We start from the raw sequence: 18135 nt of genomic DNA on the forward strand, positions 1-18135 counted from the left end.
ATATTTGTTTAGTACGTGGAAAAATAACTCCAGAGCATAGCGTGAAAAAGAAAGTTTTTTTTATATATTGACACCCCCATACCCTTGTTATTTTTAAAGATTGTTTTTTTACGAAATTATAGGAAATAAATTGTTTATCAGTAATGAAAATATTATACAAGGTGTCCCATAAGCAGACGCCAAAATTAAGTTACTTTTTTAAGTGAAACACCCTATAAATTTTTGGATTCTTCGGAAATTTCTAGATATTCTAGATATATTTCATGTATAATATCCTATACCTATCTTCAAATGTTTACGAAATATTGACAGTTGAAAAGCCAAAAATTTTCTGGACCACCTTTTTTGAGACACCCTGTATAACTAGAATTGTGTGTGGGTGTAATAACTGTGATAAAATAATAACTGTGTGTGGGTGTCAAAATATAATGAATAACCCTGTACATTCAAATTTCATATACCTATGTAAGACAATATACATAAATATATGAACTTACATCAATATGATCTTCACAACAATAAATCGTAAAAATAGAGGATAATTTAACGTTTTTCTTTTCATCTCTTCTCATGGCCTTGGACCATTTTTTTTTTCTGTTTTCGCTCATCCATTACTATTTATAAATATCACTAATTACTAATTATGTATTAATTAACACAAATAACTAAAATTTTGACTCTGATTCAACAGCGTTTAAAAGCAAACTGTGTAAAATAAACACGCGTCTGGCTCCACGCAACCAGAAGAACGGCGGGAGACGTCACAGCGGCAAGGCGCGGTAGAGAGCGTTTGCCCGGCCATTTAAATTAACAATATTTAATTATTTTATATTAGAGGCATTTCTTAACCGATATCAACGATTTTTTTTGTTCAATTTGTATTTATATGAACTATTTTTTAAAACCATTATTTAAAAACATGCATTTTCCTCATTCTGATGGTGTTAAGGTTGGGAATTAAGAAATATTTAAGTCTAATGAAGTTTAAACCAAAATCAGCTATACTAAAATGGTAGGAATACCTTTTAAAGGAGTAGGTTTATCGAAAAATTGTATGAGACCTTTTTTATAGAGCGTTCAATTCTGTATAAGAATATGTGATTATCATGGCTGCGAGAGAATAAGATCGAGAGAAAAAAAATATTTGCAAAAAGTGGCAAATTCCCATGTAATTTAAATGGAAAACCAATCGTCTTTGGGGCAAGGTTTATTGTGAATATTGAGGGTTTCCAATGGTCTGTTATCAAAAGAATAAACAACAGTTTACTGAAATATATACAATTTATTGGGTATTTTTTCCATCAACAAAAAGCTTTAAGGCACTTTCTTACAAAATAAATTCCTCTAAGGCAACAATTATTATTTTAATCAACCATTTATTGACTAGAATCTAAAACACTAAGCGTTTATCATCACGTTATACTTTCTTTAACTTAATACCTAATAACTTGAGTATTATCTTACAATAAATTATGTTTTATTGGCACCATAAGATCAACTTTGAACACATTTAAACATCGTTCTAATATTATATTACATTTTTATACAAGCTATATATAATTTTATTACTTAAATCTACGAGTTTTTTATATAAAAATAATTCAGGAAAAATAGCTCAATATTTTTGGCATTTTCCTCTTTGCGTTTAACAAGATTTATTTCTAAAATCATTTTTTTTGAGATGCAATTTTTGTGTTATATTATTATTGGTCTCCAATACCTTGAATTGATTTGAAAAACATTAAAAACATTTACACCAAAAATAATTTTTACTTAGATGGTACACTAGAAATCAGCTCTCTTCTTTTGTACAACGGACCTACATTTGGACCTGCACTAACAGGACTAGGTTCTGTTTTAGGAACACTGTTAGCCGATGAATCCAGAGTCTCAGAATCTGGAATATGTCGAGTCATATGCCTTGAATCCGTATACCTTCTCTTGGTGTATTTCTTTTTATCCCTATCCGATGATCCAATACTAGTTGTGGTTGGTGCAACAGTACTGCTTTGAACAGAGGAAGGTGTAGTAACAGAGGAACTCTTTGGTTTGGTCTCAACTTTGCTGATCCTCTCAAAATCAGCGGTTCTGGATCGAAGAACGGCATTTCCTATGCTGGTAATGCTCGGTGTGAAACGTGGTTCTCTTTCTGATTTCGATTCAGGAAAGGTCACCACGCTGGAACTCTTGGGAATATCAGCTCCTTGCATTGCTGCCTTCAACTCACGAACTTTCTGGATAGTTTGGGGAGAAGGAGTTTGAGCAAATGACACTTTCTGCACAGTGGGCATCTCCTTGGCCACAACCCTTCCTTTTGGAGCTGGTTTAAGAATGTTGACGTCATCAGGGATGTAGTTTACCGACGTCTGGATACTGTCCGGAGACGTTGGAGGACTGCTTGTCCAGCTGGGAGGCGATGAGAAGTGTCCAGCGTCTGCCATACTGGACGACACTGAAGTAGGGGTATTCTGGTGCGGAGATGAGTACGTTGTGGGCGCTGATGAACCTACGGCAGAATCATATCCTTGACCTAAAGATAAAAGAACAGCGTTCTCTGTTTTTATTGTTGTTTTGGAGTTGGCGGAGTTTTTGGACGTACCTAAGGATAGTGATCCGGTGATGGGTTGAATGGTTGAGGAAATGGATGAGTCGCTTCCGATTGAAATGTTTCTTCTTCTGGGTGGTATGGTGGGCGCTTTGACCAGTCCTATTACAGTGGGCTGTCGGGTGTTGTCTACGTCTTCTATGTAAGGAATGTCATCATCTGAAAGTAAATAAATATTGTTACTTAAGGAATATGAGATATGTGTAAAAAGTTCTTAATTTTATTACAATATTCGAATTGTTACAGGGCTTTTAACAGGACACTGTCTAGTCAATGAACACCTCATAGTCCAAGATCCCAGAGTGATCCGACATAACTTATTTTCACAAGGATGAAACCTTAGTAATTGTTTTGTTTACTAGGTATTTTAAAACTAAAGGGCTAAAGTGCTTATTTCCAGTGCTTTATTGTTCAACGTCTGCCAGTGGGTTTAGAGCAACAAGCAACAAATTCTCTTAGAAGGGCTAAGTCGTCATCTGCTGTAAACCTAAGCCTCTTTATAGGTTATTTAATATTGGAAGAGGTGGAATCCATATTTTGGGCCATATTTATTTAATTAAAACTAATCCCAGCTACTTAAATATCAAATTACCTAATAAAACTAAAGTAATAATTCAAAACAATTCAAACATAACCTAAAATAAAAGATCTCGCCGGCCGGCCCCGGTTGTAAATACCTGCAATTGCCCATTTATGCAATTTTTAAACGTTATTTAGAAATAGCGCTTGGTGTAATTGATCCGCAAACTACGTCAGGCGGTAACGTTATTAGCGGGTGTTGCGTTAAAAAATGACTCGCGCATATCGTAACCATGATAAGGTACGCGTAAATACTGCATGACGCTATTCGGTTTTCCGATATCTCTCTAATAACTGTGCCGGTCAGGCGCTGTGCACAATTTTAGAGGGCATAAGTGGGCGTGCTATGTGCGCACACTAGTAACCTAACTAGTGCCCGATTCCGAAAATTGGAACCACGAAAAACAAAAAGAAAAAACAAAGTTTATAATCTATATAATCTGTGGCACTACTGAGAGCCTACGGTTTCATCCTTTGTAACAGTCAAATTTCCTCGCAACGACCTCTGTGTGCTAGCTCATAAAATATCGCAAATAGCTATTATTTTTGCATCATGTTTACTATAATTTTATTGTTAAATATTATTTTATTTAAATTTTACCATTATGCAACCCGATATACACCGCGCTATAGAGCCACAGAATATTGTTACTGGATGCCGCCCAGCATTAGAATTTTTGTCGACCTCTTTTTTATCTTTGGTCATCACTTGTCACTTGTCACTGTCAGTCAAATCAGATGTTTTTGGATTTATTTATCCTTTGTTTTGGTTATTGAAATTTTATAATTATCAGATAAAATTTCGTAGTTAAATTGGTTATTTTTGATGTGGATCGCAGTGTGCAATTCGTTCATTTAATTGTGGGAATGTGTGAGTTAAGTTCGTTCGTTGACCAGATATGAAATATGGCTGAGGAGAAAATATTCTAGAACATCGTTTTTTATTTATGCCTTTTTGTGAGTTGGACTAGTCAAGATATATAGTTCTCTATCTATATCCTGGAGGGAGATTTCCGGTTGAAATCTGATTTTGTGAAAGAAATCGAATCCTTGCATCACTTCTTTTGTATCCACCGTCAGAATATCGTCGTGAAAAACTGGCTGCCGTTTCGTGAAGCATTCCCTGTTGGTGAATAGCAGGTCTTCGTAAAGAAGGATTAAGGCTTCCGAAACACCTTTGGTCAGAGACGTGGTTGGATTTTGATGATTTTTATGGACCGCCGACCAATTTCCGCAATGGGATTAAAATAGCCAAATTCTCCGACCGATATTCCGATTCCACGTGCCCAAGAAGTCCCCGAACAGGTCCAAGAGCAAGAAGACCGATCCAGACCGTAGCACAGAACAGTCCAGAATTCCATCCGTTCCTGTTGCCAGTGTGTAGAGTTACCCGTTGGACATCATAAACCCTCGTTGAGGGTTTTTTATGTTCACCTTAAGTCCTACACCTGGCCGGCATCCGTACGTCTGCTGAAATCCGTGGGCTCCAGTGACAGTACGCCGAGCTGCTGTGCACCGCCGTAGCCACCCTGTAGCTATACACCGTAGCTCAGCCGGAGGAACTTCCGAGTTGTTTCAAGATTGTACATCGATTAGAGTAAGACTGTTTAGATTTAGATTTGCTTTATGTAAATCACCCTGTTTGTATCTAGTATTAAGTTAGATAAGGGGGTTTGACGTCATAGGTTTAGTACTTATTGATTTAAATTTCATTTAACTTTACATTTCATTTAACTTCAATTTCATTTCTTTAAATATAAACTTTTTGATATTTTAATAAATTGCTTAAATATTTTTAGTAGTATTATTTACAGTCTAGTCTCATAGTTAAGTTAGAGTCACTTAAGTTCAAGTAATTATAGTATATTTGAAGTTCATGGTAGTTACACTCAACAGTTCGAGGTTAGTGTTGAAGTCTACTTAATAGTAACATCTTTTATGCCGAATTCATAGAGTATAATCTCGTGGCGCCCTTTTATTAATATCTTTGAACCCCGACCACCCGGCTGTTAAAAATTAAAAAGCTAGTGGCCTCTATGCAACTCATCCTAATTAAGTAAACTTTGTGTTTTATTGAACTTCAAATAAGAAAGGGCGTGGCACCTTGTGCAAATAAGTTATATCAGATCGCTCTGGGATCTTGGACTATTAAGAGATAAGTAAAAATGTTGTTCTCTAGAAGGTTTTTTTTATAAACTCGAAAAATGATTGCTCGACGAACATAAACTTTGGTACGACTGATGTCGGAGATGGAGAACTAGCCTCTGTAAAACCGTCTCAGATACTGGCTTTTGTCAAAGCCCTGAGACTGTATGATGAGTTATAAATTATAACTCAAGAAACTACAAGGTGCTAATATTTTTAAGATAATGTATTTTTTTATTTATCTACCTGTATTGTATGAAACACCGGTTTGAACGGGAATGGTCAAACTGGCTGTCAAAACTCCGCTGTTGTCCAGAATGTACGGGCTGGACTTTCGCCTCTCGATGTTACTGTTCTCGTCGCTCATCCTCAGAACTCGGGCCACGTCATCGGTGTGCGTGGAACTGGTACTTTCAATGGACGAGGAACGGTGTTTGGCATAGACGTCATCGTCCCTTGCGCCTCTGGCTCTGGACAGCAGACCGTCCTCGTATTTTTCGCGTTTGCGTCGTAAGCTGCGTTCTCGAATCTTGTCTTTGTGCCTGAAATGAAAGTTGAAATAATTAGGCACAAAATTAATTCTAAGTTTCTAAGGTTTCCAAAATACCGCAGCTCTTTTTATCAATCACTTTGATGAATGGGGTATACTATACAGGATGGTCCGAACTGTATTTGAGAAACTTCAGCAGCATACTCTGCAGATAAAAATAAGTAAAAAAGTTCGTATAAACCTTTGAATAAGAAGACTAAGGAAGGAGCATAATGCTATCCATGTATTCATGCATGGGCGGCGGAAAAAGGACTCTAAAATAGTTGGTTGTGTAGCGTCCGGTAGATCTCGGCAAAAATCGAGTGAAATAATGGAACAACTTTTCGCTAGTAAGTGACTATATAATATACATACGTGTTGTAAACCGATCATTTGTGAAGTTCACTTAAATTAACTAATTAAATATTTTTTCTTGCATTTTTGCTTTTATTTACCACTTGTCAAAGATTAGATGTCAAAGAATTTAGATACATCAATTTGACTTACCTGCTTCAGTAGCGTATCGGATGTTTGTGTTAATAAATAATTAGTAAAACTTATCTATTTTTATTATAATAATATGTTTTTATAACAATTTTAATGACTACCAACATTTATTCACAACGTAATATAAAAAAAAATATTGAGTTTACCCCACGTCTACCCTACATCATAGTTTTACATTTTTTAAATAAAATTAGAACGGCACTGATAAACCGAAATTTAAGTCGGCCATATTTGAGTCCCATCGCGGTGGACCTAAAATTTTTGATATGCTCCTTCCTTAGTCTTCTTAGTCAAAGGTATAAACTTATGTCCTATAAAATCCTTGGTTTCGGAGATACAGGGTGTAGAAGTTTCAATTAATTTCTGAAGTAACGTCAACATTTAGATGAAAATTGGTGTCTGGGAGTTTTTTGACATGAGAAATTTGATTTTGATGTCAATATTACTCCTACTAGTAGAGGTCGCCTACATATTTTTTAACTGGTTTGAAGAGTAATAACTTTTCGTCACAACCTGTATAAAACTACTGAGTTAAAAAAATATACATTTTCGGCGTTTTTTACGTAAAAAAGGTCTCTTGGTAAAAATCGCTACGAGTAATGGTTCTCGACATATTTGGAATCGAATTTATCAATACCTGTCATCATTGACATAAATTAAACAGCATGTTTACCAAATAGTTATTAGACTGAAATCATAAATTTGAAATATTTTTGTGCCAAAAGTTCAACAAAAACTATTTTATCATTATTTTAGCAGAAAAATTGATGAATAATTTAAAAAAAATAAAAATTTCCCAAGGTTATTAGGTATTTCAGTGAAATAACTATCTACTCAACGTGTTTATTTTTCGTCAATAATGACAAAATGACATGTATTGACTATTTCCATTCTAAATATCTTGAGAACGGTTGCTCGTGGCGATTTTTACAAAGAGATATTTTTTACGCAAAAACTCACGGAAATGTATATTTTTTCACTCAGTAGTTTTATACAGGTACGTACAAAAAGTTATTACGCTTCAAAACAGTTAAAACACATGTAGGTGGCGCCCCCTACAAACAGGAGTCATATTGGCATCAGAATCAAATTTTTCATGTTAAAAAACTCCCAGACACCAATTTTCATCCAAATATTGACGTTATGTCATTAGGTGGGGACATTTACAAAGAACGAATAACGACATTCCAGTGAAGAAAATATGGGAATCAAGGACTCAAGGCAAAAGAAATAGAGGCAGACCAAAAGAAACGTGGAATAAAATAGTTGAGCATATTTTACAAAGAAAAGGGAGTTCGTGGGAAAGAGCAAAACAATTGGCACAAGATAGGAAGAAATGGTCTGCATTTTTCTATGACAAGAAAACATGAACATGTAACCCAGTCACCCTCAGGGGTAAAATGGGTGCTTTCGATTATATATACAGGGTGTCCCAGAAATAAGTGCAAATATTTTAACTGGTAGTATAATTCAACCCCAGAAACACGCCTATGAGGTTTTTTTCGCGAAAAAAAAATTTTGAAAATTCGAAATTTTTTTGGATTGTTTTTTAATTTTTAGTTAAAAAACATAATTTCTTGAAAATATGGCAACATAAATATTAGATTAAATTTACAAGAAAGAAAATCCAGAAAAGATCAAGTGGTTCTCAAAATTTTACCAAAAAATCATTTTTTTTGGAAATTTTCAAAGTAAAATAACTCCGTTATTTTGGACTTATTTGAAAAACGATAAAGAGAAAATATGTTTCTTTTATCGAGATCTACCACCCCTTAAAATATTTGCACTTATTTCTGGAACACCCTGTATACAGGGTGTTTCAAAACAAATGCGTAAAACTTCAGGGGGTGATTCCTTGTTCAAAATAAAGGGTAGTTTGCTTCATAAACGTTGGGTCAAAAGTACCATTACCATTAGGGAGATATTGCGGTACAAAGATGGCGGAAAAATAATGTTTTTATTTTTTATCTTGAAAACGAAAAGAGATAGACTAATAAAATTTTATGGAAGCATTACTATTATGAAAACACACTTTCTGGTAATTTTTTCACTTTTTTAAAATGAGTGGAAGGGGTTGAAATAAACTACCCCTATCATTCTTGTTAACGAAATTTAAAGAAAAATCTTATCAAACACATGCAAAAAAATTAATTTGGATAGTTTAGTTTGTTTAGAAACTTTTTTATCTCTTGTATTTTTTTGATAAAACTCACCGATTTGAAATTAAAAAAAAATGTGAAGCATTACATGTCAGGACAAAAAACATTTTCTGATAAAGAATCTAGTGGGCTGCTGTAATTTTTTTAGGAAAAAATCTAATCGGCCGCTGTTACTTTTTAGGATGTTCCTAATATTATTTTATTTGACATTACTCTACTGCAATACGTTATTATCTAGATGATTATTCTTATCGTTATTATCACTAGATTCTTTATCAGAAAATGTTTTTTGTCCTGACATGTAATGCTTTACATTTTATTTTTTAATTTCCAATCGGTGAGTTTTATCGAAAAAACACAAGAGGTAAAAAAGTTTCTAAACCAACTAAACTATCCAAATTAAAGCATTTGCATGTGTTTGATAAGATTTTTCTTTAAATTTCGGTAACAAGAATGATAGGGGTAGTTTATTTCAACCCCTTCCACTCATTTTAAAAAAGTAAAAAAATTACCTGAAAGTGTGTTTTCATAACAGTAATGCTTCCATAAAATTTCATTAGTCTATTTCTTTTCGTTTTCAAGATAAAAAATAAAAACATTATTTTTCCGCCATCTTTGTACCGCGATATCTCCCTAATGGTTGACTTTTGACCCAACCTTTATAAAGCAAACTACCGTTTATTTTGAACAAGGAATCACCCCCTAAAGTTTTTCGCATTTGTTTTGAAACTCCCTGTATATTGACGTTACTCCAAAAATTATTTGAAAAAAAATCGAAATAAAAATGAAACTTCTACACGCTTTATCTCTGAATCTAAGCATTTTAGGACATACATTTATAGGAACTTTTTTACTTATTTTTATCAGCAAAATATAGTGCCGGAGTTTTCGGAATACAGTTGCGACCACCCTGTATAAATGGATAGAAATAAAAGTAACGTACCTAATCCTCATACCAACATTAGGACCACCTGTGGCTGCAGCCTCGTGAAGACACTCCTCTCTAGAATAGGTCTTTTTCGGCTCACTCTGTATATATTTCGGATCGAACGCATTTTCCATAGAAACTTCCGAGTTCGGCTGAGTTGGTGTCCATGGAGCAGAATTGCATTCTGAGTCAAGTTCATCCACTGATCTATACGAAAAAAAATAATGTTTTTACTAAATTACAGTTGAGGGTTGGAACCTTTGGTGTTAAACAGCAAAATAAAAACACTAAATCACCACAATACACCAAAACACTTTTACTTTTACACTGGACGCGCGTTTCGCTAACCATGTTAAACTAACCATAAACTTTTAGTTTATAATCATCTGCTGATGATGCTAACATGGTTAGCGAAACGCGCGTCCAGTGTAAAAGTAAAAGTGTGGTGTATTGTGGTGATTTAGTGTTTTTATTTTGCTTTTTACTAAATATTGAATTGATAGTATTGTTAAAAAGTGCAAATAATAGTTATTTTTTATACAAGACGATAATGCAATTTTATCGTCGTGTATAAAACAATACTTTTTTTTCCATAGCGAGTTAAATTTTAAAAAATATTCAGAAATTACTATTTCAAGGAATTTATTATGAGTAGAAAAAATATTGTGCTTGGTTGGCGTTGGTTTCTATGTAATTTGACAAATAAATAAAGCTGTCTCTTTAGTTGTCAGTTTTGAGTCAATATTTTTTAATTTTCTTTCGTGTCGATTGCTGATTGAATTGGAGCCAAAAATGGCTCAAAACGAAATATAAGTAAATTACCAACAGATACACATGCTGGCGACAAACGCCATATCCAAACTACCTCCATTTAAATCCCGAATAACTTATGAAAAGGAATACAAAAATTTTCAAAAATGGAAGCAATTAAAAAACGTGTCGGAAGAAATAAAGTTTTTAACCTATTCTCGCTGTTACAGTATCATTTAATCTACCCTTGCGGTTACAGTACTATTTTATCTACTATTTTTGATAGATATAAGGCAATTTTAAGTGCACTGCCACACAGAAAGCGTTTTTTGCGTTTTTAGCGTTTTCTATTAGACTCCGTCATGTCATAGGCGGACGTAATATTTAATAATGCAATAAAAATTAAATTAAATGTTTTTTTTTCATTTTAGGATATTATCTAAAAATATTTTTATAGAGATCATCTATTGTTTAGGAAGATTCTATTAAACTCAAAAATTTGAAGGAAATGTTTGAAAAAATGTAGTTTGAAATGTTGAAAAAGTAATAAATTAAAGAAATATTTTCTTACGCGTAAAAAAAGTTTTTTACCAGAAACAATAAGTTTTTGACGCGTAAAAAAATCATTTTTTACGTGTAACAAATAGTTTTATACACGTAAAAAATATTTTTTTTTGCCTAAAAAAGTTTTTTTACCAGAAACAATAAGCTTTTGACGCGAAAAAAAATAGTTTTTTACGTGTAACAAATAGTTTTTTACACGTAAAAATTTTTTTTTTTGCGTAACAAAAAGTTTTCTACCAGAAACAATAAGTTTTTGACATGTAAAAAAATAATTTTTTACGTGTAACAAAAAGTTTTCTACCAGAAACAATAAGTTTTTGACATGTAAAAAAATAATTTTTTACGGGTAACAAATAGTTTTTTATACGGAAATTTTTTTTGCCGTAAGAAAGGTTTTCCACCAAAAACAATAAGTTTTTGACGCGTAAAAAAAAGTTTTTACGTGTAACAAATAGATTTTTACACATAACAAATAGTTTTATACGCGCAAAAAATAATTTTTTACGTGTAACAAATGTTTTTTACACGTAATTTGATTCACTTTTACAAAATTTGTATTAAAATATCAGTATTTTTGAAAAACACGTGGACTGCTCATAAATACACGTCGCGTCACTACGTATTTCTAAGCCGTTAACACGTTTCGTTACAACGAGGTCGTGTGTCAGGGGCGTCTCACCAGCTCGTATGTCACGGCTTTGAATTTTTACTCCCAGCGCGCGTAAAGACCACGGCGTTTCACTCCAAAATGTTTCATAAATCATGTCCTAAAATTGCATTAGCAACTAGAGTTATTTACTATTCTATTATATAATTATAATTATTTATTATATAATATTATAATTATAACAAGTACTAACCACAACACTACAACATAAAAAAACTATACACACATAAACTAAAATTTGTAAAATAAATGGTAAATAATAATTATTATTTTTACACACACCACTGGCACTAGCAGTAGATTGTGTTTGTCTCCGAATATATGCCCCGGCCCGTCCACAATTCAATCCCAGCATCTTTTATCTTCGTCTCTTCAACGCTAACGGCGCCGATCTCGCCTATCTCTTTCTCACAGGATTGATTGTTGGACGGGCCGGGAATCCACGAGCTTGCGACGTTACTAATTGACATATTGATAGAAACTGCAGACCTGCCGCGTCTTTTGCGTGTTTTTAATGGACACAAATCGAAAAAAGCGCTTAAAACGGTAAAATCGCAAAAAGCGCTTGAGACGCAAAAAACGCAAAACGCTAAAAACGCTTTCTGTGTGGCCGTGGGCTAACAGTTATTGGTATGAAAAAAAAAATTCTAATACATTTTTTCTGGCGAGATTCTGCCCCTGTTATTAAATCCCTCTTCAAAAAGTTTACCATCCTGTATAAACAATTTTACCTTATGTTTCGAAAGAACAAAAACCTCCCTTTTTCAAAATAAGATTATCTCCCCTACAACCTTAGTCCGACAAAAAAAAACTATATATGTTTTTCGACATCATATTTTTTCATATATTTTTTGGCGATACGTATCTCTCCCCTCGCACTGAGCACAAAATGAAAAGAAACTTTTTTGATTGATAGAGAACTTTTAAAGAATATTAAAGACGTCGGTGTGGGTGATAACCGGAAAACCCGAACTTGTTATATTTAGGGTACAAGGAGTGAAACTTTTTAGATAAAACTCTAATGGATTGAGCGGTTTTTTGGAAGTTTTTATTCGAACGGCAAAGTTTAAAGACTGATTTATTTTAGGGTAAAAGGGAATTGATGAAATATGAAATTGATCGATGTTATAAATATGGGAGGGGGAGGAAAATTGAATTTATTGGATAATACGTTGTTACATACAGAGTGTTCCAGGCTGAGCACGCATTAAAAGTTTCTAGAGAACTACAATATCTAGATCGGAAATTTTTTGCACATCATTGTTTCACAATGAGATGTATTGATTAAAAATATTTTCAATATGGAGGCACTTCCGGAAATACCGGAAGTTGACAACAACTTTCTTATTTTAAATGAGTACCCCCATTTTTTATTATACAGGGTTGTTCACCACATACGACACGGAGTATTGTAGCAAAACGATTAGATTTTTACAAATTGTAAGTTTTGGATTGGTTGAAGGACTATTAGAGCTACAATTTAAAAATATTTTTACAACATTCAGAGTGTCCCAAATCAATAAAAAATATCAAAGTTGTATTTTTTTACATAGAACACCCTGTATATTATTACATTTTTAGTTTCTACGATTAAAATAAAAGTAAATTTGATTAAGGTTTATCACCCTTAAACCTTACCGTTTTTGAAATATTTTCAATTTTGTGAAATTGCAGTAAAAATTTCAAGGCTTCATTTCTCCAAGGGTATCAAAGTTTTTAATACTAAATATTTACTGAAGTTTAAGTATTAATTAGTTATTGTGTTGCAATAATAAAAGTAATACTACTTCATACAGAGTGTCTAAAAATTTATTTTAAATAATTTCTAGCTTTAAACGGCAATAACTTGTTTAATTTAAATGGAACGCCATGCATATTTTAGGAGAATCAGATGCCCAATTTAATTGTCCATCAAATTGTATTATACCATTTTTTACCTATCTCTTCAAGTTTTCGTAGAAAACGCGTTTTCTAATAATTTAGACATCATTTATCAAAATTCCCATGGAATATTGATATTTTAGATTGTTTTTAAAACAACAAATGTATAAAATGTACAGGTGCTAAAATTGATACTATTACCAGCCTATTTGTATACAAAAATAAAACTATTTAAATCTTTATAAAAGACTATACCATTAATTAAATATACCACCAGTATTTCCGCCCAAATATTAATTAATTACATATTTAATTGTGTTAGTTAATAAATTATTCTAAATAAATGGAGAAACCAATATAATAATAAGTTATGAAATTGAACATCTCTGTTGTTATAAATAAGCATTCGTCAAAAAATTAAATAAATTTTTTTACCACACTGTCTAATATACATACAAAATTCAGTTTATAGTATTTGGAGCAATTATTATTAATCAATGCAAGCAGTCCATTAATGTAGTTTGAATACTGGAATCATATTAATTGGTCCTTTCTACAAATATTTAAACATTTTTTTTATTTTTTAATGACATAAACGCACTATATCGACAATATTGTTATCTGTACCCTTTAAAAATTTGTTACATCTTTAAAAATAATCTAAAATGTCAATATTCCATGGATATATTGATAATTTGAGGTCTAAATTATAAGAAAATGCATTTTCTACGAAAACCTGAAGACATAGGTAAAAAATGATATAATATAATTTGATAGACAATTAAATTGTGCATCTGATTCTCATAAAATATACAGGGTGTTCGATTTAAATTAAAGAAGTTATTGCCGTTTAAAACTAGTTATTATTTAAAATAAATTTTTAGACACTCTGTATAAGATAGTATAATTTTTATTATTGCAACACAAAATTTAGTGAATAGAAATACTTCAATACAATATTTGGTTTTAAAAACTTAAATACGCGTAGAGAAATAAAGCATTATAATTATTACTGTATTTTGACAAAAACCTAAATATTTCAAAAACGGTAAGATTAAAATGCGGTAAACCTTAATCAAATTTACCTTTATTTTAATCCTAGAAACTAAAAATGCTATAATATACAGGGTGTTCCATTTAAAAAAATACAACTTTGATATTTTTTATTTATTTGGTACACTCTGTATCTTGTAAAAATATTTTTAAATTGTAGCTCTAATAGTTCTTCAACGAACCCAAAATTTACAATTTGCAAAAATTAAATAGTTTAGCTACAATACTCCGCGTCGTATGTGGTGAACAACCCTGTATACTTAAATTTTCTATCAAAATTTATGTGTGTGAATTTTTATGTCAAACATTCTACACCTAACCGTTTTTGGGAGAAAAATATTTAAAATTCGTGGTGCAAAAAACTGCCTGTAAAAAAAATTGTTTAGCCTAAATGTCAAATTTAAAGTCTGTAGTCTGTCTGTCCGTCTGTAACACGATAACTCAAAAACCGCTAAACCGATTTTAACCAAATTTGGCACAAAAATACTGTGGCACCCGAGAATCTGGCCATTAGTTTTTGATGGGGGTGGGGGGTTGGTAAGGGGGTATGAGAGAGGATTAAAAATTTTAAAAAATCGTAACTCCAAAATTACAGTAGCTAGCGAAACGCGGTTTTCAATTTAAGATTAGGAATAATATTTGCAACAAAATTTGTAATAACATCAAAGTCGGTCAAAGTCGCAGTTTTTGAGATAAAAAAAAATTAAGTATGGGCGGCTATACGTGCCTCCCGGCGCCAATTTTTGTGTTTACTACACTACAGCAATGGATATAAATGGGAGAGCGAATCCTTTGTTTTTTTGTTTGTGCATTTTCATCTAGTTTGTTGATGTTATCATATTTCTGATAAACAAAATAACATTAATTGCAAAAATTTGGTAATTGTGTAATGAAAAAGTTTACCGGTTTCAAAAATGTATTTTATTTTATTTTTCGATATTTATTATTTACTGACGATACATTAAAAAAGGATCTAAATTGATGATAAGTTACCTTTGTACCAATATTTGAACGAATCAGGATATTATGTCCCAAAATTTCAATAGGATAAATAATTAGAGATTTTCCTAAGTAGTTATGGCAGTTAAATTATAAAAAAATTGGCGCCGGGAGGCACGTATAGCCGCCCATACTCAAATATGTTAATAAAAACTTGGTAGGCAGTTCTTTTAGTTTCAAAGTAAAGGAATTTTTCCAATTTTTTTTTATCTCACAAACTGCGACTTTGATTTTGATGTTATTACGACTTTTGTTAGAAATATTATTCCTAATCTTAATTTGAAAACCGCGTTTCGTTAGCTACTGTAATTTTGGAGTTACGATTTTTTAAAATTTTTAACCCCATCCCATACCCCCTTACCAACCCCCCACTCCCACCAAAAACTAATGGCCAGATTCTCGGGTGCCACAGTATTTTTGTGCCGAATTTGGTTAAAATCAGTTTAGCGGTGTTTGAGTTGTCGTGTTACAGACGAAGAGACAGACAGACACCATGAAAATATTTTGTATTTAGGTCATTTATGATACAAATAACTCATTTTGAGTGAAATTAAAAAAACTTTTTGCCGATCTTAATAGCCTACCATACTTATTGGTATGGTCGGTTAATAAAAGTAATTTTATTCTCAATGTCTCTCAATTTGTACTAATCCGAAAAACTAAGACTGTCTGGATAAATTTGGAACTCTGGCTTCGATTAAGTTAACTAAACTTTCAAACTATAACTGAGGCGTGACCTATATGTGCGAATAGAGCCTTAATATAAACTTACTCGTCTGCCCCAGCTATGGCATCCTTTTTATTCAACAACTGATCCAAAGCTTCCGGATGCGAGTCCATCATGTGAACGTAGATTTCATCCAACAACTCCGCAGGTACCAAGAAAAGTTGCTTGTAGTGATCTATCAGCGTCCTTACAACGTTTATGATGTCGATGCGATCCTCTGATCTATCTGACATATCTTTACCTCCAGGTTTGATGCAGTGAAGAATGTTCGGAGCGAAGACAGTGGCCAAGTTGTTAGTGTCCATTTTGTTTCCAGGAAGCTCTTCCCCTGGAAAAAGAAAACAATTCAAAAACAGACAAAAACTGAGTAATAACTAACCTTAAAGGTTGATTCTCACTATACCTTCCGTATCAGCCACCTTCAGTTTCCCTTCCGTGTATATAAAATATTATATCATGTAAATGAATAGGACAATGCACACTATCCGTTCCGTTTCCCTTCCGTTCCATACCCTTTCCTTCCATACATTTTTTTTTTGGCGGAGGGACTGAAGCGTATCGGAAACAGCGTTGTCAAGTTGTTACATTTGTACCATCTCTATTAACATATTGCTGATATTTATATATTCTTATACTTCTTAATTAAATCTATTACCTTTTTCAAAAGATACAAATTTTTAAAATAAAACTTTCGTAATGATATAAATTGTACATTAAAAAGTATGGAACTGATACAGAACGGAAGCTTACGTATAGCGTCAATACAATCAAAAATACGGAACGGATATGGAATGGAAACGGAAGGTATAGTAAGAATCCTTTAAATTGGATTAAAAAATTTTGAGAAAAAAATATATGTTCGAATTAAAGGCGGATAGTCTGTGAAATTAAAAAATTATTATCTTAGAAGTTAAAATTAAATTATTACTCATATTGAACAATAACATAATATGCAATCCTGTGTTTATTGTTTTTATAATGTTGAGAAACATTTATTGGTTTGTTTTCTTGATCCGATTCTATTTTCGTTGCGGGCTCAACCAAACCTAATTATTATCTTATTTATAATTGCATTGTAAAGCCAATTTTAATTTGAGTTTTACCATTTGGTATGTGTATGTAACCGTGGACTTATTTTCAATATTATTCACTAACTGAATTTGTCCACGACCACTTAATAATAAATCAATATTCTACTTCCTAGCTGAAGGAATATGGTGCCCATATTTGTAATAGAGTGAAATATAACAGCTGATAACAGTGAATTATCATAAATCACACTTTGCATTTACTTTACATTTGTGGCTATGCCAACATGATACTCACAACATCCCGATGCGCGGCGTGGATGATTTGACGTTTTTCTTATCTTTTCTTTTTATTAATTTTGACGTTTAAAATTGTCAAATGTTAAGTAGGTAGTGATTATTAAGTGGCATATCAAGAACTCGTTTAAAATCAAAAAATGAATTATGAGAGTGATAATGAGCACTGTACAGGGTGGGTCAAATTCGACGCTTTTAAATGGAAACACCCTTTTCTAAAGGAGATAGACGAAAACTAATATCGCTGTCTGGAGCTCAATTTTCATCAAAAATATGATGGTGAAAACCGCATATCAATATCTGTTACCGTTTCGGAGTTACGGGGTGTTTTTCAAAAATGTGCATTTTTAACAAACCGCTGTAACTTTTTTGTTATGGAAAATTTTGTATTTCTATGAAAACATTTCCAAAGCACCTTTTTACGTAGAATTTAATGGTTTAAGTATAATTTGTTTAACATTAATGATTTAAGAGTTATCAACAGAAAAATTGATTTTTTTTTGAGACATCCTCTATATTTTTAATTAACTGAAAAGAATTTAAAATTACCTTTCCAAAAATATAGCACACTTGATATTTTGTTATAATCTCCTTCGAAATACAGAATTTTTAAAAGTTCGCCACTTTTAATTAGTAGGCTTTGGACACCTTATTGATGATATGCCCTTAATGGAACTCGAAAACATATTTTTCCAGCAAGACGACGCACCGCCTCTG

The 18135-nt window shown here is 32.5% G+C and overlaps 1 protein-coding gene across 2 annotated transcripts in view; it reads right to left on the reverse strand.

Moving 5' to 3' along the window:
* Window positions 1-1272: 1272 nt before the first annotated feature.
* LOC115886333 overlaps window positions 1273-18135 on the reverse strand; it is a 103761-nt gene continuing 86898 nt past the window's right edge. Inside the window, exons 9-13 of one of the 2 annotated variants that reach the window (XM_030905427.1) lie at window positions 16139-16421; window positions 9468-9659; window positions 5576-5871; window positions 2600-2764; window positions 1273-2506 (exon numbers count right to left, since the gene is read on the reverse strand). In XM_030905427.1, coding sequence (XP_030761287.1) covers window positions 1770-2506; window positions 2600-2764; window positions 5576-5871; window positions 9468-9659; window positions 16139-16421 — 1673 coding nt within the window. In that variant the 3' untranslated portion in view covers window positions 1273-1769. Of the gene's footprint in view, window positions 2531-2599; window positions 2765-5575; window positions 5872-9467; window positions 9660-16138; window positions 16422-18135 lie in introns of both variants that reach the window. The other variant, XM_030905426.1, reaches the window with a different exon arrangement.

This window comes from Sitophilus oryzae, unplaced genomic scaffold, assembly GCF_002938485.1.
Source record: "Sitophilus oryzae breed Bouriz unplaced genomic scaffold, Soryzae_2.0 scaffold_484_pilon_pilon, whole genome shotgun sequence".
Classification (NCBI taxonomy): Eukaryota; Metazoa; Arthropoda; class Insecta; order Coleoptera; family Curculionidae; genus Sitophilus; species Sitophilus oryzae.